Source organism: Erinaceus europaeus, chromosome 16, assembly GCF_950295315.1.
Source record: "Erinaceus europaeus chromosome 16, mEriEur2.1, whole genome shotgun sequence".
In the NCBI taxonomy this organism is placed as follows: domain Eukaryota; kingdom Metazoa; phylum Chordata; class Mammalia; order Eulipotyphla; family Erinaceidae; genus Erinaceus; species Erinaceus europaeus.
The window spans coordinates 74369997-74393011 of NC_080177.1; the positions used below are offsets into that span (position 1 = coordinate 74369997).

The 23015-nt window shown below is 43.0% G+C and overlaps 1 protein-coding gene across 4 annotated transcripts in view; it reads right to left on the reverse strand.

Moving 5' to 3' along the window:
* SLC25A21 (solute carrier family 25 member 21) overlaps positions 1-23015 on the reverse strand; it is a 564588-nt gene that overhangs the window by 3570 nt on the left and 538003 nt on the right. For all 4 annotated transcript variants that reach the window (XM_060175444.1, XM_060175446.1, XM_060175443.1 and 1 more), the window contains 2 exons: positions 4309-4490; positions 2197-2249 (listed from right to left, as the gene is read on the reverse strand). In XM_060175444.1, coding sequence (XP_060031427.1) covers positions 2197-2249; positions 4309-4490 — 235 coding nt within the window. The remainder of the gene's footprint in view (positions 1-2196; positions 2250-4308; positions 4491-23015) is intronic.

The following is a 23015-nucleotide window of genomic DNA, read 5'->3' on the forward strand; positions in this document are numbered from 1 at the left end:
CTGGTGGTGATAAAAACCAAACCAAACCAAAGCAAAGCAAAGCAAACCAAAACAAAACAAAAACCAAAACAACCAAAAAACCAGACTGGAGTTCATTCTCATCCTGGTGCTATTTGGAGTTCTCTCTTGGGAGTTGCCTGGTTGCTAGCCACATGGGGCTGCTAAGACTACTAAGATGGGGTGCTTTCCCAGAACAATGGACGCCTTTAGCTTTTCTTCTTTACTATGTCTTGAAAAACAAACAGAAGACCAACTCTTATCCTTCACCTAAAATCATACCTTTCTTTCTACCTCCCTCTTCCCCCTTTAAACCTGCCAGGATTCACACAGCTGAAATGGTGAGCAAGGCATTGTCACTGAACCACAATCCCAGTGCCTCAGTCTAGCTTAGACTGGGCGGTGTGCTCACAACTCTTTCACTGAATGAACACCACTGCAAAAACACTTGAAAGGCCAACCAAATATTTGCAAGCCTCTAACAAAATTTGAGGTCAAATTATTTAAGAACTTGAGATTAAGGTTTGAGCCAATAACAGTTTAGTTCAATTCTCTCTGGCTACCACTCTCTTCAGACCCACTCCCTTCTGAGCTGGGTTAGGCCAGAACTCTGATTTTCTCTAATACTAGGTCTACTAGCAGGTTTGACTGTATGGTGAGAGCAAAATACCACATACTTGCAGAAAGAGTTTTGTAAAATCATCAATATTCCTTATTATCTTTATTGCTTTGCATATGAGCCATTAACTAATAGAAGACAGGCATGAATCTCAAAGGGGAAGCAGAATCCATTTAAATTTCTAGATGGGCTGGGCTAAATGGCTTGGAATTGGAGAAGTTTTCTCCTTCTCTCTCTCCTTTCCTTTCTGTCTTTCTTTCTTTCTTTCTTTCTTTCTTTCTTTCTTTCTTTCTTTCTTTCTTTCTTTCTTTCTTTCTCTTTTGCCACCAAGGTTATTGCTGGGGCTTGGTTCCTGCAGGAACCCACAATTCTGGCAGTCATTTTGCCTTTTCCTTTCTTTCTTTCTCTCATATTATTATAAATGGGATATAGAGAAATTGAGATTGAGAGGAAAGAGGGAGATAGAAAGGAATGAGAGACACACTGCTTCACTGCTCGTAAAGCTTCTCCCATGCATGTGGGGAGCAGGGACTTGAACCCATCCCCTTCTGCATGGTAATACTCAACTTTGGTTTCTTGTGGTACTGGGGATTGAACCTGGGACACCTGAGCCTCAGGCATGCAAAGTCTGTTGCGCAAATTGTTTTGCTATCTTCCCAGCAGAAGCACTGACTAAATATGAGAATGTGTGAACTCTTTACCAGCTTTAGTGTACAGACCATTGTTCTAAACTTCAGGCTGGTTGAACTGTTAGTTCATTTGGCTGAGATCTAAAGGCAAATGTATTTGTGAACGTGGTGGTGGAAGAGGAGGACATTGGTATTAAAAAGGAGAGCAGAGAACAGTGAGAGAATATTCTAGGGTCAATCACTAAGCTGTCAAAGTAGGTGAGTGTGGGCTGGTAAAAAGCATGTGATACTTCCATACTTATTCATAAAGTTGCTTATAATTCGAAACTATTTTCCAGGCAGTTGAGTCCAAAGTAGTTATTTTTTAATTTATTTACATACAGGCAGTTGGCTCTCCCTGTGGGGCTGGGCTGGCGTTGGGAGGAAGGGCATGAGCCAGGAACGTCTATCATCATTTGACAGAGGATGCTGTGGCCTCACCACTCCCTACCAGTGACTACCAAGAGGAATGACTTGTTTGCCTAGGGAAGTTGACCTTTTTTTTTTTTTTTTTTTTTTTCTTTTAAATGAAGCTGAAGCAGGAGCAGTGAACTAGGAGTACAAGGAAATATCTTACTGGGCTGGTCCCCTCAATGAAAACCCTTCCCTTAAGCCAGAAAAGTGAACCATGCTCACTCTAACTGCACTGGCCATGAATCCTTTTTCTTGTTGACTTAAGCTGAGTTTTGGCTCCTCTCAGCCTCCAGTTAGGTCAGAAAGGGTACCTGATGAACAAAGGTAGAACTTTTGGAGTGGATGCCTTCAGTGCACTCACTGACAACTTTATACCCTCAAGGTTTTTGTCTTTCATGGTGTGGTAAACTTTCATTGTATTGCTGATAGAAACAAGAAAGAAAAGAGACACTAGAACAATGAAGAAGGAAGGATATGAGCAGTAAAAATCATTGTTACCTGGTCCAAGTCTCATGATCTTGGGGAGCAGGCCTTTGTACAAAGCTAAAATCCTGTAACCAGAGGGGAGAGAACGACATTCTTAGTCCGAAAATAAAATAGAGTTGATGCCTCAGCATTATTGACATTCTTCCTCATAATTCACCACCAGTAAATGATTTGGGGAGCTGTGCGGTGGCGCACCTGGCTGAGCACACATGTCACAGCGCTCAAGGACCCAGGTTTGAGCCCCTGGTCCCCACCTGCAGCGGGGAAAGCTCTGTGAGTGGCAAAGCAGGGCTGCAGGGGTCTCTCTCTCTCTCCCTCTTTTATCTCTTCTTAGTCTCTTAATTTTGGGGTGTTTCTATCCAATAAATAAAAACAAACAATAAAATAAAAACAAAAATAAAAATAAATAAACCCCCCCCAAAACTGTATCTTGCTTTTTAAAAAATTTTTAAAAGACAGAAATGATTTGAAAGCATGCACACCCCCAAAGTAGCCAATATCTGATTAGCTGTCTTGTGCTGCAAATTGGACAAGAGGAAAGAATTAATCAGTTCTTTTTTAAAAAAATATTTATTTAATTTATTTATTCCCTTTTGTTGCCCTTGTTGTTTTATTATTGTAGTTATTATTGCTGTCGTCGTTGTTGGATAGGACAGAGAGAAATGGAGAGAGGACGGGGAAGACAGAGAAGGGGAGAGAAAGACACCTGCAGACCTGCTTCACCGCCTGTGAAGCGACTCCCCTGCAGGTGGGGAGCCAGGGCTCGAACCTCGATCCTTATGCTGGTCCTTGCGCTTTGCGTCACCCACACTTAACCCACTGCACTACAGCCCGACTCCCTAATCAGTTCTTTAGTACCCAAGCTATACTGAGCTGTCCAATCCAAAATGACTTTAATCAGTGAGCAGGCTTTTGCTTTCAGAAGGTCTTGTTTGCAAGGCAGCTGTGTATATGGGACAAAATGACTTTTGTAATTGAATTTAAAAGACCACAAATCCAATCTTTACATAAGGAAATATGATGCAGTTTAGATCAAAATAATAAAATATTACTTGTTGACTTGAATACATGAACTGGGTCAGGAGGGGTAAAAACAAACAAGGCAAGACTTGAGAAGACAAAGGACAATCTGAAAGGGAGCAATATTTAAGTTTTTTTTTTTTTTCTCCTTCCACACCGTGGTTATTGCTGGGGTTTGATGCCTGCATGGGCCTAGTATACCCAACAGCCATTTCCTTGCCCTTCCTCCCTCCCTCCCTTCCTTCCTTCCTTCCTTCCTTTTTTTCTTCCTCCCGTCCTTTCTTTCCTTCCTTTTCTTCCTCCCTTCCTCCTTCCCTCCTCCCTTCCTCCTTCCCTCCTCCCTTCCTCTCTCTCTCTTTCTTTCTATCTCTCCTTTTTTTTTTTGCCAGAGCACTGCTCAGCTCTGGACTATGATGGTGATAGGAACTTCATCTGAGACATCAGAGCTTCAGGCATGAAAGTCTTTTTGCACAATCACTATGTGATCTTCCCCGAACCCTATGTGACATTTTGATTAGATTTATAGTCAGAAGACAATAGTGATAAGGATACATCTGTCTGTCTGTCTGTCTGTCTACCTATCTATAATACAGACTGATGAGTGAAAAATTCATCTTGGTATTCTGAGACAGAGGCAGCATACTGGATAACAGTGGCTCATGGTTCCTGATGATGTAAGAATGTTTTGCCAGCATCTCATTACTCTGTTGCCTGCAAAGTTTGTGGTCTCTTCCATAGAACTTCTCCAATACACATCCAATTAGAAAGGCTTAGTGCTCTCACCAAGATGGAAACAGGATATATACATACTATTATTATTTATTATTTTAATACTTTTTACTACTTTATTATTGGATGGAGATAGAAAGAAATTGAGAGGGGAGGGGGAGAAAGGGAGGGAGGGAGACAGAGACACCTGCAGCCCTGCTTCACCACTCATCAAGCCTTCCCCCTGCAGATGGGGACCAGGGGCTTGAACCTGGGTCCTTGTGCACTGCAGTGTGTGTGCTTAAGCAGGTTCGCCACCACCTGGCCCTTATTATCATTATTATTATTTTAGTAAGATCTGAGTCTTATACACCTATTACAAGAAGAACACGTTACCCTTCTTCCTGATAGATCGTTGCCATAGTTTTGAAGCAAGTTCTGTACTTGATCTCTCCGGGAACCGGCTGAGGCCCCTGAATTCTGCTTTTGGCAACATCAAAAGGGATATTGATGACTGAGGCGAATGTGCCTGAGAGAAGACCAATCCCAAATCTTCTCAGAAACTCCAAGGTTGGATCCTGGAAGAGAAGAAGAGTAAAATAACAACGAGGGAAGTGGCCGTCCCTGAGTTGGTTAGACACTTCGGAGCAGTATGGACTTAAGCAGAGCGCGGCACTTCTCGGCACCCTCCTGTTATCCCAGTGGAACACATTAGGACTTCCTAGGCTGGAACTTGTTTTCCTGACAATCCCATTGGCTATGTTTTTACACATGGTCTAAATTGCTGAAGTACACATTTCCTCACACAGGATTTATAAACACAGTTCATAAAGAAAGACTGGTATGGCATATGGGGATGATTTGTATAATTGGGCTTCACAATGTACTTAGTATTACTGTATCAAAACAGGAGAAATCCAAGCACACTATTAGCTAATTGGCCAGAATATTTTACAAATGACAGCAACTTCCACCATGAAGCCTACTAAAATGCTCATTTGTGTGTGGACCCCCAAATGTTAAATTAAATCAAGGCTACTCTCGGTCTGCTGCTATTCCCCTCCAGGTTTTTTGCATTTATTTTCGCGTGTAGCTGCTCCACTGTACTAAGAAGTGCTGGCTTCCTGTTATTAACTAACCAGCTTGGGGAGGCTGCAAACCAGCCTGTGACATTCTGTGCATTAGAAATAGTAGTAAGTCCCTGGACTAATTGGCTGAAGAATTTACAACCCCATTGTTCCTCAGTCTTATTCCTTCTTCCTGGCATAGAAAGAAAAGGGGAGAGAGATAGAGGAGAAAAGAGAAGGGAGGGAGGGAAAGAAGGAGGGAGGGATAGGGAGAGAGAGAGGGGAGAGGGAGAGGAGAGAGAGAGATCATTTCCATTTGAATTTCAGTCCTTCACTTTGGTCTGATTTGATTTGCATCCCCCTCCTTGCTCTGCTTTCTGACATCAAAGTCTTTAATTAGGTCTTCTGTGGGAGTCACTTTGCTTCAGTCTACTTTGCGCCCTGAGAGTCCACATTATGCTTTGTTATCATGAATTTGCCAGGAACCCTTCATTATGTTTTCAGCCTCAGTTCTTGCCCTGAAGAGGGGTCACACTTCCAAGTACATGCTGCCCACTGAGACCCCCTCACCCTGCCCTGCCCTTCCCCTGTCTTCTCTTTTGGCCAGTATTTCAGAGAGTTTCAGAGAGAGACGGACAATGACAGGTAGCACCTAACAGGAGAACTGAAAAAAAAAGGGATGGGTTGAGAATGGGACTATAGCCTGCTGAAGTAAAAGAAAAAGCATGCCCCCATCTTCTGCAGAATAAGAAAATTTACAGAAGCTTGATGATTTTCCACTGAACCTAGAACCAGATACCATCACAGGAACTCCTATATGGCTAAGTGTAAAAAGCAAAGAGTTGGGTAATAATCCTTGGATCTGGGCCATACAGGTGCCGGCTAGGTTTAAAGGGATTTAAAAACCAACAGGGTGTTTCAACAGGAAAAACAATGCAGTGATTGCAATAGAATGAGGTGTGTTTAAAAATTTCCCCTCCTTCCATTTCCCCCATCTTTTACAAGGAGAGAAAAATGCCGTTATGCTGCCCTTCTCCACTGTGGTGCAGGCGTAGAGTGGAGACTCAGGAAGGACTGGTGGACCCCCACAGCGTCCAGTTTGTGGAAAGAGGCATTGCGAACACCTGCCATTACCTTGGCATTGTATGACTTTCCCAATAAGTAAAAGGAAAGTGCTATGAATTTTGCACAATCTGACAGAAAATGGACAGTACTATTGAGTAGCTTCTTTTCTTTTTTTTTAAAATTGATTTAATAATGATCGAAATGATCCTACGATTAAGAGAGTACAGTTCACACAATTCCCACCACCAGAGTTCGGCATCCCATCCCCTCCCCTGATAGCTTTCCTATTCTTTATCCCTCTGGGAGTATGGACCCAGGGTCATTATGGGGTGCAGAAGGTGGAAGGTCTGGCTCCTGTAATTGCTTCTCTGCTACCATGGCTGTTGGCAGGTTGGCCCCATGCTCCCAGCCTGTTTCTATCTTTCCCTAGTGGGGTAGGGCTCTGGGAGGTGGGGTCCCAAGACACATTGGTGAGATTGTCTGCCCAGAAAAGTCAGGTTGGCATCATGGTAGCATCTGTAACATGGTGACTGAAAAGCATTAAGATATAAAGCAGAGAAAAGAAAGGCCAAAAAAAAAAAAAAAAAAAAAGAGAGAGAGAGATATAAAGCAAAAAAAAAATAGTTTAATAATCAGGAGCTAAACCCAAGAACCGGGATTCTTACCCCCATCCTTGTGCTTTGCGCCGTGTGCACTTAACCTGCTGTCCTACCGCCTGACCCCAGAAGTCTATTTTGTTTTCATATATATATAAGATAGTAACTTGTTTTCATATATATATATTTGTATATATGTTATATTTACATATTTTATTTATTTTCCCTTTTGTTGCCCTTTTTATTGCTGTTGTAGTTATTGTTATTGATGTCGTCACTGTTAGATAGGACAGAGAGAAATGGAGAGAGGAGGGGAAGCCACAGAGGGGGAGAGAAACATAGACACCTGCCGACTTGCTTCACCGCCTGTGAAGTGAAGGTGCGGAGCCGGGGTCTCCTCTTCACAATATCCTTCCAGCTTACCTTCCAAAACTCAAGTTCCTTTCAATTATCAAGAGCCTAACTGGAAAACCCCCAAAGAGCAAATATCATTTTATTCTCTCTAGCAATGATCCTAGTCCCTTTCTGTTTGCTTTTTTAAAGATTTATCTATTGGGTCCAGGTGGTGGCACACCTGGTTGAGTGCATGTGCTACAATGCCCAAGGACCCAGGTTCGAGCCCCCATCTCCCACCAGCAGGGGGAAAACTTTACAAGTGGTGAAGTAGTGCTGCAGGCGTCTCTTTGTCTCTCTTCCTCTTTGTCACCTCCTTTCCTCTCAATTTCTGGTTGTCTCTATCCAATAAATAAGTAAAGATAATAAAAAATTTAAAAAAGATTTATCTATTTATGAGAGAGAGAAAGGAGGAGGAGTGGGAGACAGAACCAGAGCATCAGTCCAGCACAGCATATGAGATATGAGGGGTGAGCTTCAGACCCCACGGTTGATCCATTGTGATGCCTCTTGGCCTATAATAGTCCAATTTTTTAAAAGAGACCAGAGCACTGTTCAACTCTAGTTTATGGTGGTGCTGGGGATTGAACATGGGACCTCAAAGCCTGAGGCATGGAAGATTTTTGCATAACCATTATGTTGTCTCCCCAGCCCTATAATCCTAATTCTTTTTTAAAAAAAATATTTATTTATTCTCTTTTGTTGCCCTTGTTGTTTTAATCCTAATTATTTTTAAAAATACTTTTTAAGGGGGGCTGGGCAGTAGCACAGAAGTTAAGCGCATGTGGCACAAAGTGCAAGGACTGGCTTAAGGATCCCAGTTCGAGTCCCCAGCTCCCCACCTGAGGGGGGGGGTCCCTTCAAAAGTGGTGAAGCAGGTCTGCAGCTGTCTATCTTTCTTGCCCCCTCTCTGTCTTCCCCTCCTGTCTTGATTTCTCTTTGTCCTATCCAACAACAACAACAATAAACAACAAGGACAGCAAAAGGGAAAAAATGGCCTCCAGGAGCAGTGGATTTGCAGTGCAGGCACCAAGCCCCAGTAATAACCCTGGAGGCAACATATATATCTTAAATTTTTGTTTTTAAGATCTTTTTATTCACTTATTATTGGATAGAGACAGAAAGAAGTTGAGAGGGGAGGTGAGATAGGGAGGGAAAGAGACAGAGAGACAGATACCTGCAGCCCTGCTTCACTACTCATGAAGCTTTCCCCCTGCAAGTGGGAACTAGGGGCTTGAACCTGGGTCCTTGTGCACTGTAGTGTGTGTGCTTAAATAGATGTGCTGCCACCTGGCCCCAACAATCCTAATTCTTAAAGCAAGTGGAGGTCTCTTTCTGCTAAGGGAAAGAAAGCGATGAACAGGCATGCTACTACTGAGCCAACATCCAGAATCTGAGAAAGGTTTTCATATTTTATTTATTTTATTTTATTTTATTTTTGCTTCCAGGGTTATTGCTGGGGCTCAGTGCCTGCACCATGAATCCACTGCTCCTGGAGGCCTTTTTTTTTTTTTTTTTTGCCCTTGTTGTTGTAGCCTTGCTGTGGTTATTATTGTTGTTACTGATGTCCTTCATTGTTGGATAGGACAGAGAGAAACCAAGAGAGGAGGGGAAGACAGAGAAGGGGAGAGAAAGATAGACACCTGCAGACCTGCTTTACCACCTGTGAAGCGACTCCCTTGCAGGTAGGGAGCTGGGGGCTCGAACTTAAGTCCTTAGGCCGGTCCTTGTGCTTTGCACCACGTGCGCCTAACCTGCTGTGCTACCGCCCGACCCCCTTATTGGCATCATCTGGATGATGATGCCACCAGGAGGACTAGCACCGTTACCCTTATTTTACAAATGACTTAAGTGATAGGTTGAGAATAGGAGTGGAATTTTTGTTACATCTAGCTGAACCCAGGACTTTGCCTTAGGGTTTTTTTCCTTTTCCTTTTCCCTTTCCCTTTCCTTTCCTTTCCTTTCCTTTCCTTTCCTTTCCTTTCCTTTCCTTTCCTTTCCTTTCCTTTCCTTTCCTTTCCTTTCCTTCTTTTCTTTTCTTTCTTTTTTTTCCAATACAATTTAAGAGTCATTGAATGGTCTAGTGAAGTAGGGTCTGAAAGCCTCCCGAAATTGTAAGCAATGCTTTCATGTTTCTGTATATATGTATGTGTGTGTGTACTGGGATCTTTCCTGGAAGAATCTATAAATCCTACTGGGCGTATTAGAGCTTAAAAACAACTCCACAAGACCATTTTCCCTAACAATAAATTTATCAAGGAAGAAAAGGTTAATGAGGAGTTGAAACACTGGGGCTCCCAACAGTAAGTCCTCCTTTTCATGGGGGTTCTCAGGCAACTCGCCACTGGAAGGCCATAGACATTTCTGTAGACATTCACGCTCTGGCACTGTGTGCAAAATCTGTGTGGTTCTCAGACCACCCTCACCAGTATCATGGGGAAACTGATCAGAAAAAATGGGGGTGCTACCCTAGACTTACTGAGTCCATAACTGTGGTAATGGAATCCTGTGAGGTGTGTGAGCATGTCCTTCCGGTGACTCTGACGGATGCTGAAGTTTGAGAGCTGCTGCTCAGCTGGGATTTGTGACTCATCTGTGAGTCTCTAGTGTAGGTAAGTGAGGTGCTAAGATTGATTTTGATTGTTGACTTGAATGGGTTCTAGATGTGCTGGGTGTAAGGTTTTCTTTGGTAGCAGTAAAACTAACATCATCATCATCATTATTATTGCCTCCAGGATTATCACTGGGACTCAGTGCCTGGACTACAAATCAACCACTCTTGGAGGCCATTTCCCCTATTTTGTTGCCCTTGTTGTTGCCGCTGTTGTTGTTGGATAGGACAGAGAGAAATGGAGAGAGGAGGGGAAGACAGAGAGGGGAGAGAAAGACAGACACCCACAGACCTGCTTCACTGCCAGCGAAGTGACCCCCCGGTCCTGCAGGTGTTCGAGCTGGGGGCTCAGACTAGGATCCTTATGCAGGTCCTTGCACTTTGTGCCATGTGCGCTTAACCCGCTGTGCTACCACCCGGCCCCCTTGAAACTAACTTTCCTCTCTTGTTCTTTCTTCCTTTTTATAATGTGGTGCCACATGCAAGTGCAACTTCATTCCTCCTGGGACTACTTTTAATGAAATCATTTTTTTTTCAACAATATTATTTATTTACTTATGAGAGAGAACTGAAGCACCACTCTGGGGGGATTGAACTCAGGACCTAATACTTTACTTACTATACCACCTCTGGGTCCTAATTAGCTTTTCTTTTTTTAAAATTTCAAATAATATAGAGAAAAACAGAGAGAGACTCATACTACCAGAGAGCTTGAAAAGATTTTTCTCCAGAGTAGCCAACAAATACATAAAAAAAAGTACTCAATGTAGAGGGCCAGATGGTGGCATACTGGGTTGAAAGTACGTGTTACAATGTACACAGACCTGGGTTCAAGCAGCGTCACAAGCGATGAAGCAGGTCTGCAGGTATCTATCTCTCATCTTCTCTATTTTCCCCTTCATTCTCGATTCCTATCTTTCTCTATCCAATAAATGAACATTAAGAAAAGAAAAATAGGAGAGAGTTGGGCGGTAGCGCAGCAGTTAAGTTCAGATGGCGCAAAGTGCAAGGACAGGTGGAAGGATCCTGGTTCGAGCCCCCGGCTCCCCACCTGCATGGGGGTCACTTCACAGGTGGTGAAGCAGGTCTGCAGGTGTCTGTCTTTCTCTCCCCCTCTCTGGCTTCCCCTCCTCTCTCTATTTCTCTCTGTCATATCTAGCAATGACGACATAAATAACAATAATAACTACAATAAAAAAAACAAGGGTGACAAAAGGGAATAAATAAATATTTAAACAAAAGAAAAGAAAAGTAAGGGGGCTGGGCAGTGGCACACCAGGTTAAACACGCATGGTATGAAGCACAAGGACCCACACATGGTTTGAGCCCCCAGCTCCTAACCTGTGGAGGGACACTTCACAAGCAGTGAAGCAGGTCTGCAGGTGTCTATCTTCCTCTCTCCCCCATCTACCTTCCCCATCTCTCTCAATTTCTCTCTGTCCTATCCAATAAAAAGAGAAAAGTAAAATAAAGTGCTTAATGCCAGTAATCATCTGGAAGAATATAAATCAAAACCATAATGATATATGACTTCACATATGTCAAACTGGCTATTATCAAGAAGCAAAAACAGTAAGTGCTGGCAAGGATATGGAGAAATAAAACCCTTGTACACTGTTGGTGGGGAGAAGCAGGCTCTCCAAACAGTGACATGCAGAACTACCAAATGACCTAGAAAACTCCACATCGATGTTTAGCCAACATAACTGAAACCAGAATCTTGAAGAGACAACTACACTCCAATATTCATTGAGTCTCTATTCATGACGTGATAACATGAATGGGCCTTGAAGACACTGTTAAACGAAGCAAGTTACAGAAAGACAAACACTATATCTTTCCACCCATATGAGGAACCTAAAATAGTCAAAGATTGAAATGGTTAATCTGGAACTTAATAATAAACAAGCACAGAATTACCATACTGCAAAATAAATAAGCTCTAGAAATATACAACATTGTACCTGCAGTGCAAAAAAATGCACTCTACGTAAGCTCAAATTTTGTTGAAGGTAGAAGGCATATGAAGTGTTTTCTTCTCGCTATTTTTAAACTTTATTTAATTGGATTGAGCAGAGAGGGAAGAGGGAGAGGGAGGAGAGAGAGAGAGAGATACAGAGACGCAGAGAGACACCTACAGCACTGCTTCACCACCATAGTGAAGCTTCCCTTTTACAGATGGTGACCAGGGGCTTGAACCCAAGTCCTTGTGAGTGGTAACATATGCACTTAAAGAGGTGTGCCACATATGAAGTGTTTTAGCCACAATAAAATATATATTCTAAATTGATGGAAAAAAGAATATTATCTTATACCAAGACAACTACCAGATGGTGGATTATAGGTGTCCTAGGCACACACAGGACCTTGGTATCACATATAAATACATAAATTGGGAGTTGGGCTGTAGTGCAGTGGGTCAAGTACACATGGCACATAGCACAAGGACCGGCTCAAGGATCCTGGTTCCAGCCCCCGGCTCCCCACCTGCAGGGGAGTCACTTCACAAGCAATGAAGCAGGTCTGCAGGTGTCTGCCTTTCTCTCTCCCTCTGTCTTCCCCTCCTCTCTCCATTTCTCTCTGTCCTATCCAACAATGATGACATCAATAACAACAACAATAATACAAAAAGGGCAACAAAAGGGGATAAATATTAAAAAAATACATAAACTAAGGGTCTGGGTGGTGGTGCACCTGGTCAAGTACACATGTTGTAATGTTCAAGGACCAGGCTTCAAACCCCCTGGTCCCCACCTGCAGCAGGAAAGTTTTGCAAGTGGTAAAGCAGAGCTGCAGGTGTTTCTTTCTCCCTCTCCCCCTTCCCTCTCAATTTCTGCCTATCCAATAAATAAAGATAATAAAAATTAAAAAAAAAAGTTAAAAAATAAACAGTATTACTTAAATAACTGTATCTTCCTCATGTTTAAAAACCATAGTTCCTTTAATACTATTTAGAAGTTGTACTATCTCCCATCTACAGATAAGTGTTACTCTTTTCTCTACATATTGTCCTTCTTCCTCATAAGGAAAGGCTGAACCAACTTTGAATAACCTGAAATAGTACCGATCACTCTATGTACTGACCTTATACTGTGATAGCAACTCAAAATCTAGGGGACCTGGTGGTTCCAGAATGCTAACGACTGAATGCTCCTACAAAGATTTTAAGACTGCTGTTAACATTACACTTCACAAATATGATATAACTTGTAGCAATGTCAGTGAATCCCTCTGACAGGAAAAGTTTTTCTTAATATTTATTTATTTATTTATTTATTCCTTTTGTTGCCCTTGTTGGTTTATTGTTGTTGTTACTGCTGTCGTCGTTGTTGGATAGGACAGAGAGAAATGGAGAGAGGAGGGGGAAGACAGAGAGGGGGGAGAGAAAGACAGACACCTGCAGACCTGCTTCACCGCCTGTGAAGCGACTCCCTGCAGGTGGGGAGCCGGGGGCTTGAACCGGGATCCTTATGCCGGTCCTTGCGCTTTGTGCGACATGTGCTTAACCCGCTGCCCAACTCCCGACAGGAAATGTTGTACTTTACTTTGTTTTATTTTAATCTATTGCCAGTCAGGTTACTGCTGGGGCTCAGTGCCTGCCTGACTCCAGTGCTTCTTGCAGCCATTTTTTCTCTTCTTTCCTTTCCTTTCCTTTAGCTAGATAGAGACTACAGCATTGCTCCAGTGCTCCCAGGACTTCCCCTCTGCAAGCATTCCCATGTGGTGACCCTGGGCTTGAACCAGCGTCCGCATGCACGGACGGTAATGTGTGCACTCCAGTAGGTGAGTGACAGCTAGCCTCCTGACAAGATATATTATTTACAGATACTCCATGGCTTAATGATGAATGCTAACATGTGACCCTAAAACCTTGGCAGTTGTAATTTTTTTTGGATAGGACAGAGAGAAGTGGAGAGAGGAGGGGAAGACAGAAAGGGGGAGAGAGAGACAGACACCTGCAGACCTGCTTCACCGCTTGCAGTTGGGGAGCTGGGGGCTCGAACTGGGATCCTTATGCCGGTCCTTACACTTTGCCTGCTGCACTACCACCCGACTCCCTATTTTTAAATTTTTATTAATATATTCTTCTAATGAAAAAGATAAACAGATAGACAGGCAGGCAGACAGACAGACAAGACAGATAGATAACAGATAGATTTAAACACTGACCACTAAGACACTGGTTTACAGCAGTGCTGGTGAGTGAACTTGTAACCTCAGAGCATTAGGCATGACATTTTTTTTACATAACCATTATGCTGTCTCCCAGCCCAGATGTAATGTTTTACAACCTTTAACATTTCAATACAAATCATAGAATCCTCAGAAATGGATTCAGATGCCTCAAAATAGTCAGCAACTAGTACATGATAGTAATTTAACTATCTAATCCAAACTCTACAACTAGGTGCTCAAGACAAAGCCTTAAGGCAATGGCACTTGAGTTAATATTTACAGAGGTAAATTGTCTGGGTCAACAAGGGGCACATGCTTCTCCTCCACCTTGTTGGCATGGGCATCCGTGACTGCTAACTCGAGAAATAGAGAACTTGTACCCATCTCACAGACCTTTGTCATTAGGGTCCTTCAGAAGACATTTCACATAAAGACAAGGCAGCAGGAGAGAGTTAGGAAAGTGGGGGAGAAGGATTTTTAGCTAGTGAGGACAAGGGGTGGCAGGGGGTGGGGCCTGGCCAGGAATCCTGCTATTCCCACAGGCAAGGCTGAGCAGATTATAGTGATGGATTTTTCACTTATGGGAACTCAGCACAAATAAACATTAGAGCCTAGTATGAGGTAAAATCATTTTGCTTTGTGAAATCCTGAATCTTACTTCTTAAGGTTTTAAAAAAATATTTGTTTATTATTTATTCCCTTTTGTTGTCGTTGTTTTATTGTTGTGGTTATGATTGATGTCGTTGTTGTTGGATAGGACAGAGAGAAATGGAGAGGGGAGGGGAAGACAGAGGGGGGAGAGAAAGATAGACACCTGCAGGCCTGCTTCACCACCTGTGAGGCTACTCCCCTGCAGGTGGGGAGCCGGGGTCTTAAACTGGGATCCTTACACCAGTCCTTGAGCTTTGCACCACCTGAACTTAACCCGCTGTGCTACCCCTTGACTCCCAGCACTCATCAATTCTATCCTTTGAGTAGTCAATTTTCTTTTTAAAAAATATTTATTTATTTATGTATTTATACCCTTTTGTTGCCCTTGTTGTTTTACTATTGTAGTTATTATTGTTGTTGTTATTGATGTCATTTTTGGATAGGACAGAGAGAAATGAAGAAAGGAGGGGAAGATAGAGAGGGGGAGAGAAAGACAGACACCCGCAGACCTACTTCAAGACTTGTGAATCGACTCCCCTGCAGGTGGGGAGCCGGGGGCTTGAACCAGGATCCTTTCACCGGTTCTTGTGCTTGGCACCACGTGCGCTTAACCCGCTGTGCTACCGCTCGACTCCCGAGTAGTCAATTTTCTTCATGGCTCATTACCACCCATAACAGAAGGAGTGAGCATGCTGTGGCCCTTTGTTTCTTATAGCTGTAAGTAAGAGACCATACATACATGAAGGTCCTGAAATATCTCCACATGGAACCACTGCAAAAAGCAAACAAAACAAACAACAAAAACACTCTTGAACAAATTAAAAAAAAATGTCCTTTCCTTTTGAATCACTCTGAACATGTTGATTTCAGAAAATCATCTGAAAAAAGCCTCCCATGGAGTATGGATCAACCTGCCAACGCCCATGTTCAGCAGGGAAGCAATTACAGAAGCCAGACCTCCCCACCTTCTGCATCCCACAATGACCTTGGGTCCATATTCCCAGAGGGATAAAGAATAGGGAAGCTATCAGGGGAGGGGATGGGATATGGAGCTTTGGTGGTGGGAACTGTGTGGAGTTGTAGCCTTCTTATCCTATGGTCTTGCCAGTGTTTCCACTTAAAAAAGAAGCCTCCCATGTTACACTCACTGAAAAACACAGAATCAGGAAGGCACTCAGTGGAAGAGTAAATAGCTGGAGGGATTCTCATCTGACTAAACACAGTGGCTTTGTGAACAAGGTGTCCATCTGGCAGCCTAAAGTGGGGCTGGGTAAACTGAGGCTACGATGTGGAAGGCCTGATCACAGGGAGGGTTAATTAATCCTGGTGAAACCTGAACTGATAAAATCTAAAAATAGTTATGCATGGAGTTCCGGCATTGACTAATCTGATGTATCTATCACAGGAGTGACAGATTCCATAGATAGGCAGGAACCACTTCATTATAAGAGGTGTGGATGGAGGTAGTTCACACAGTAGAGTACTTGCTTTACCACACTTGAGGACCTAGCTTTGAGCCCTGCTGCCACCTATGAGTTCCGTGGGTGGCACCTGGGAAGTCCCACAGACAGTGGGGGGTGCTGCAGTGTTACGTTTTCTCTCCACTTCTCAAAGAAAAAAAAAAGTGAAAAAAAAGCAGATCAGGGAATCAGTGGAATCACACTTGCATGAGACTCCAATGCTATCAAGAAAATAAAGAGGGGGTCGGGCGGTGGCGCAGTGGGTTAAGCGCACGTGGCACAAAGCGAAAGGACCGGCATAAGGATCCCGGTTCAAGCCCCCGGCTCCCCACCTGCAGGGGAGTCGCTTCACAGGCGGTGAAGCAGGTCTGCAGGTGTCTATCTTTCTCTCCCCCACTTTGTCTTCCCCTCCCCTCTCCATTTCTCTCTGTCCTATCCAACAACGAACAGCATCAACAATGGCAATAATAATAACCACAATGAGGCTACAACAACAAGGGCAACAAAAGGGGGAAAAATGGCCTCCAGGAGCGGTGGATTCATGGTGCAGGCACTGAGCCCAGCAATAACCCTGGAGGGGAAAAAAAAAAGAAAAGAAAGAGAAGAGGTGTTGAGGGACTGTGGATAAGTTCTGAAGAAGAAAAAACTCAGAGACTCAGGTCTCTATACTGGGAAATAGCACAGTGACTAAACTAAGAGCATGGCTTTATCTTTGCAAGAATCTAGTACAGACGTCCTCTAGGAAGAGTTCTTCCAAACCATAAAGGCAAAGCACCTCCTAGAGGAACCTCCTGTGCTGTGCCACGTTCATTTCTGTACATATACGGGGCCCAACATATCATAGGTATTCAACTGGTACTTTCTCTCTCATCACAACAGACCACACCAAGGCCTAAATTCTCTGAAGCAAATCACAAGGGAGATGCATACACACAAAGGACCAGGCACCTGGTAAGAACCACAAGGCAAAGAACAGCACCTCATCGTGGCCTGCCCTCCAGCTGGGGGGTCATGAGAATCACAGGGTGTGTTGAAATCACAGCTGGATGCCTCCTGGTCACTGAACAAGGAGGCAGCTTGAGTGAGAGTGAATTACTTTAAACAAGATTTTTTTTAAAAGAAAAATGAAGTTTGCATTTTATATCTTTTTAGTTTCCGTTGATCCAACTCAGCTAGGAGTACAGCCAGTTTTCTGCATAGACCTTTTGCTTCTCTAAGTGTTGCTTGGTCCATAAACCTTAACACAAGTATTCTCCCCCTGATGTCATGCTATTATGTTGCTTTGTCCCTCAATGAAAATATCTGCAGGGAGTGGGGTGGTAGCACAGCGGGTTAAGTGCAGGTGGTGCAAAGGACAGGCATAAGGACCCCGGTTCAAGTTCCTGGCTCCCCACCTGCAGGGGAGTCGCTTCACAGGCGGTGAAGCAGGTCTGTAGGTGTCTATCTTTCTCTCCCTCTCTCTGTCTTCCCCTCTTCTCTCCATTTCTCTCTGTCCTATCCAACAACAACAACATCAATAACAACAACAACAATAAAAAACAAGGGCAAAAGGGAAAAATAAATATTTAAAAAAAAAGAAAAGAAAATATCTGCTATTGAAGCTTAATTTAAAAAAACATAGTTGTTTCCTCTTCGCAGATATCAGGAGAATCTATTAGAGTGTTTGTTTTCTCTTCATGTGAGATAATTTGTGGAAATGCTAGCTCCTCTCTCCACAGGAGGTCACTCACTAAAATGAGATGGTTTCATTGATAAGCATTCTTTAAGGAATGTGGACTATTCCCAAGATCCTATCCTTGCGGGGCTCTGGGCTTTGGAAGGAAATCAAAGTTTTGTTAGAAGCCCAGCATCTAAATGTAGCCATTCAGAAAATAGCCATGAAAATTCCTTTTTTCCTCCTAAGCTATCTGCTCTTTAAAGTATTGTGAAATGTAAAATTATTTTAAAGGTCTCACCTACTCAGCTCAAATCATAAAACACGGTCAATGTCTAAATGGTTTAGGGTTTAAGCATAAATTATCTCTTGAATATATATATATATATATTCAATCCTCCGTATATAGATTTATTTTCTGTTTCTTTCTGTATATACACATAATCTATATAAATAATATATGTACATGCATAAATATAGATCATATATATGTTTATATGGGTAGATGATACCTCCAAGAGTCACCCTGTCAGAGTAATATCATACAAAATACAGGGAAATTTTAACATATTTCCTTGGGAATGCAGTGATTTTTTTTTTTCCTGTTTTGACATGCTCTATTTCTTGCCTCAATCAAGACATTGAGCCCAAAGAAAACTAACAAACCAGGCTCCCCAAACAAAACTCTAAAGGTTGATGATTCAAGGCAAGGACACCCTGAGATGCTTTGATATCGAGGTAGGCAGATGATAAGTGGAAGAAGTCTTTGAGCCAAATTATTTTCTAAGACTCCACTTCTGGACTTCCATAACTGAGACTTTCCCATGCTCGTGTCGTTTCGTTACACTTATGTAATATGTTTGCTCAACATGGGGCCTTGGTTAACTCATTGAAAGGGAGTCAGGAAGGCAACAGTAATGCCTGCAACATTTGGGCTCAGTTACCCTCCCGGCCTTTACTGCCTTCTCTCCGCCAGCCTCTGCCTGACCCTGTCTGGTTTGCAAGCCCCCTCACTGCTGTCTCCTCCCTGCTCCTCACACCTCTGTCTGCTTCTCAGCTGTCATACACCCTGTTCTCTCTAGCTGAGTTTCATTTGCATTTTGGCCTGAACTATGGAGACTGGTAGATGATCAAGTATAAGTTTTTTTTAAAAAAATTTATTTCCTTTTGTTGCCCTTGTTGATTTTTTATTGTTGTAGTTATTATTGATGTCATTGTTGTTGAATAGGACAGAAAGAAGTGGAGAGAGGAAGGGAAGACAGAGACGGGGAGAGAAAGATAGACACCTGCAGACCTGCTTCATCGCTTGTGAAGCGACTCCCCTGCAGGTGGGGAGCCGGGCACTTGAACTGGAATCCTTACGCCGGTCCTTGTGCTTTGTGCCATCTGTGCTTAACCCACTGCGTTACTGCCTGACTCCCCAAGTATAAGTTTTTTTTTCAATCTTTCAAAATAGAAATTTTATTCTTTTGTCAAAGGAAAGAAGGGGAGAGTGTATGCTCTGAAAAAAGCATCCACTGAGTGGACTGAAAAACAGAATAGTGATGGAAACCAAAGTCTATTAGTTAAACAATAAAGACTGAAATAGTAAAGTTATATTATGCCTATTTTACCACAATTAAAAAACAAGAGAGTGTTTTAAAGAGAAGGTAATAGTAGCCCAGAGCCCTTCCTCACTAGGGTAGGACAGAAACAGGCTGGGGGTATGGATCGACCTGTCAATACCCAATTCTAGCAGAGAAGCAATTACAGAAGCCAGAACTCCTACCTCCTGCACCCCCAAAACAACTTTGATCCATACTCCCAGTGGGGGGAGAAATGTTAGGAGGAAGAGTATAGAGGGCTCCGCACTCTGGCTCTATCAGGTCCCAGAGAGAGGATGAAAAGAGAGATACTTGGATGTAGTAATAGGGTGGCTTGGAGGGGAAGTGAGGACTGGACCTGGATGAAAAAAGAGGCAAATACATACAAATGTAGACAGATAGTTGTAGAGATGAAAGTTAATCCATATCTGCAACCTTAGGAGAACTGTGGTGGTTTGCAATAAAGGGACTTGGGATTCAGGATTCTGGTGGTGGAACAGTGTGGAATCATACCTCTGTTGACATGAAATTTTATAAATTAGTATCAAATCATTAGTTAAAAAGTTTAAAAAGAAAGTAATAGCTAATCTGATATAATGCTTAATGCTCAGGCGCTTTAGCGACTAATCTCCAGAACAGATGCTCTCCCCCTTTTCCCTTCTGAGGAAATGAAAATACTGATAAGCAGGGTTGACAAGCTGGGTTCTCAGGCTGAACTGACCCATTAGATCTTCTCTTGGTCCCTCACAGAAGTGGAATCACACTGTGTCTGCTTTTGTGACTGCCTTACCTCACTCAGCAAATGCCTGTTTTAATTTGTGGGATGTTGCCTAAGTAGCTATTGGCCGAATCTCAGTCCCTGGTGGTCATTGATGCTGGTCTGTGCAGTTGGACATGGCTGGGTCCCAACTTTCTTTCTTTCTTTCTTTGTTTCTTTCTTTCTTTCTTTTGTTTTGTCATTTGTAAGTTCATGTGTATCAATTCTCTAAATTCCGTATGAGTGAAAATATCTAGTAACTGGTCTCATCACTTATTTTGCTAAGCATACCTCCAGTCCCATCCATTTTTGCCCCAAAAGACACAATATCTTTTTTTTTTTTTTTTTTTTTTGCTAATCCTCATTTTTGAACCCCAGTCTGAGCAGGCTTTTTTTAAATTCTCTTTTCTCCTCTCCTTACTCTTGAACTTGCATGATTCCACTGCCCTTTCATTCCCCGCCTTTTCTCCATTTCAGTCTCAGAAATAGGAAGGAAGGGAGAGAAGTTATCCTGCTTTCACCCTCCTTCCTTAAGTGACACTTCCCCTGTGCCTGGTGCTCTTGTGTGGTGCTGGGCTCTAAACAAGACCCTCACACATGAAAGCGTGTGCACTCTACAGGAGAGCTAAGTCCCCACATCTCCTCCCTCCTCCAAACATGGACTTTAAAAAATTTGCATTATCTTTATTTACTGGACAGAGACAGCCAGAAACCAAGAGGAAGGGGGAGGTAGAGAGGGAGAGAGACAGAGAGACACCTGTAGCCCTGCTTCACCACTTGCAAAGCTTTCCCCTTGCTGCTGGGGACCAGAGGCTTGAACCCGGGTATTTGGGGACTATAACGTGAGCGCTTAAGCAGGTGAACCACTGCCTGACCCCAAAACATGGATTTTTAAAAAAATATATTAATTTATTTATTGCCTTCTCTTGCCCTTGTTTCATTGTTGAAGTTATTATTGATGCCATTGTTGTTAAGACAGAGAGAAATGGAGAGAGGAGGGGAAGACAGAGAAGGAGGAGAGAAAGACAGACACCTGCTGACCTGCTTCACCACCTGTGAAGCGACTCCCCTGCGGGTGGGGAGCCGGGGGCTCGAACCGGGATCCTTACATCGTCCTTGCATTTGGTGCCACATGCGCTTAACCTGCTGCACTACTGCCTGGCTCCCCAAAACATGGATTTTTAAGGAAGGTCTTTGCTATAGCTGTGCCTTGTTCCTTGTCCCCAACCCTATGATCTAGATTAAGATCCTGGACTCGGGGTGGGGTGATAGTGCACTGGATTAAGCACACATAGAAGCTCAAGAACTGGAGCAAGGGTCCTGGTTCAAGTCCCGGCTCCCCACCTGCATGGGGGGGGGTGTTGCTTCACAATGAGTGAAGCAGGTCTGCAGGTCTCCCTCTCCCTCCCTCTCTCTCTCTCTCTCTCTCTCACTCCCTCTCTCTCTCTCTCTCTCTCTCTCTCTCTCTATATATATATATATATATATATATATATATATATCACTCCACCTCTCCATCTCCCAGTCCTTTCTCAATTTCTCTCTGTTCTGTCTAATAAAGTTGGGGAAAAGGAATGGCCACCAGGAGCAGTGGATTCACAGTGCTGGTACCAAGCCCCAGTGATAATCCTAGAGTCAAAAAATTAAAATCCTGGACTCTAAGTTCCCACAGCATGATAGTCATCTTTCATGGTACTTGCCACAGCTGTCACCGTTCATGTGCCCCTGTAATCTCTTGCTGGTTATCTATCTTCTTGACTAGACTATAAACCCCAGTGAGGCAGGCGCAGTGCTGACACATAGCGACAGAGTGCCCAGCCCTCAGTGGATGTGTCACAACTGCTTTTGGAATTTAGGAGGAACCCATCCACTTCGGTGCCTGGAAAACGTTGGCCTGGACTTTATTTAAGAAAGTGTCTGAGCCCCGAGTCCTTTCTCTCTACCCCCCCCCCCAACAAACCTTCCTTCTCCCTAATACACAAACCCCAGGGAGTCTGTGAAAACCGCCAGTGAAAGATAGTACTTTGTAACCACAGAACCACCTCACATATCCTGGAATTTTATAGGTAATATATACTTGTGGTTTGACCCCAGTGGTTACTAGAGAGGAGAGTTCTTAATGAAACTTTAATGCCCTTGTCCTTCCCATTACTGGATGATTGCTAAGACTAATGGTGGAGTAAGAGAGAATCAAAAAAATATATAAATGGTCATAAATTAAAACTGACTATGATCTAATTCTACTGAGATCCTTCTTTTCAAAATACAAACAGCTCTGTCTAAGTTCTCCATTTGAACCCAAAGGTGCATTTTTCACTGAGCTCAGCACACACCTTAGGGAAGGATCTAGCTCTAAATCATGAAGCCAAACACGCCTCTCCACTTCTTCTGATAAAGTGAAGTCTGTCTGCCACTATCCTCAGACTTGCCACAGAATATACAAAACAAGGAAAATGCTAACAGTCAGTAGAAAAAGAAAAACATTTGCATTTCTGAAAGGTCACTTCTTACGAATGATACCTTAGGAGAAAATAAAATACGTTTGACTTAATGCTGTCTGTAGTAAAATGACCACAGGGACAGGTCTAAATGGTTTATTAAGTAAGAAAGATTGAACCTATGAAAAATGGTTCTCTCCTAGAATACTTCAAACTCACATATGTAATTTATATCATGGCAAAAAATCCAACACAAAAGGTCTATTGTTCTTGGCAAAACAACCTGCAAACATGCTTGATTAGGATGCAAACTGAAAGCACAAGTTAGCACTGTTGACAGCCACGAGCCTCAGACAACCATGTCCACTGCTGTTATCATTTCACTGTGGAAATATGGAAAGAAGCAAACCTGGCACTAGAAGACAGTTATTAAAGATAGACGACCATCTAAGCTTACAGGTCTCATCTGTGTGTCAGCAGCACAAAGAACATGCTCTGAACATCCCAACTTAGAAGAAAAGGCATGAAGAACTTGTTTTTGTGATCTAATAATTCTCCCATGGATATCTGAGAAAGATGGCAGTATTGAAGTTAGTGCCTGTTTCTAGTGGGCTCTGCTTTGAGAAGTGAGGGCCTCTTTCTGGGGAGAAGG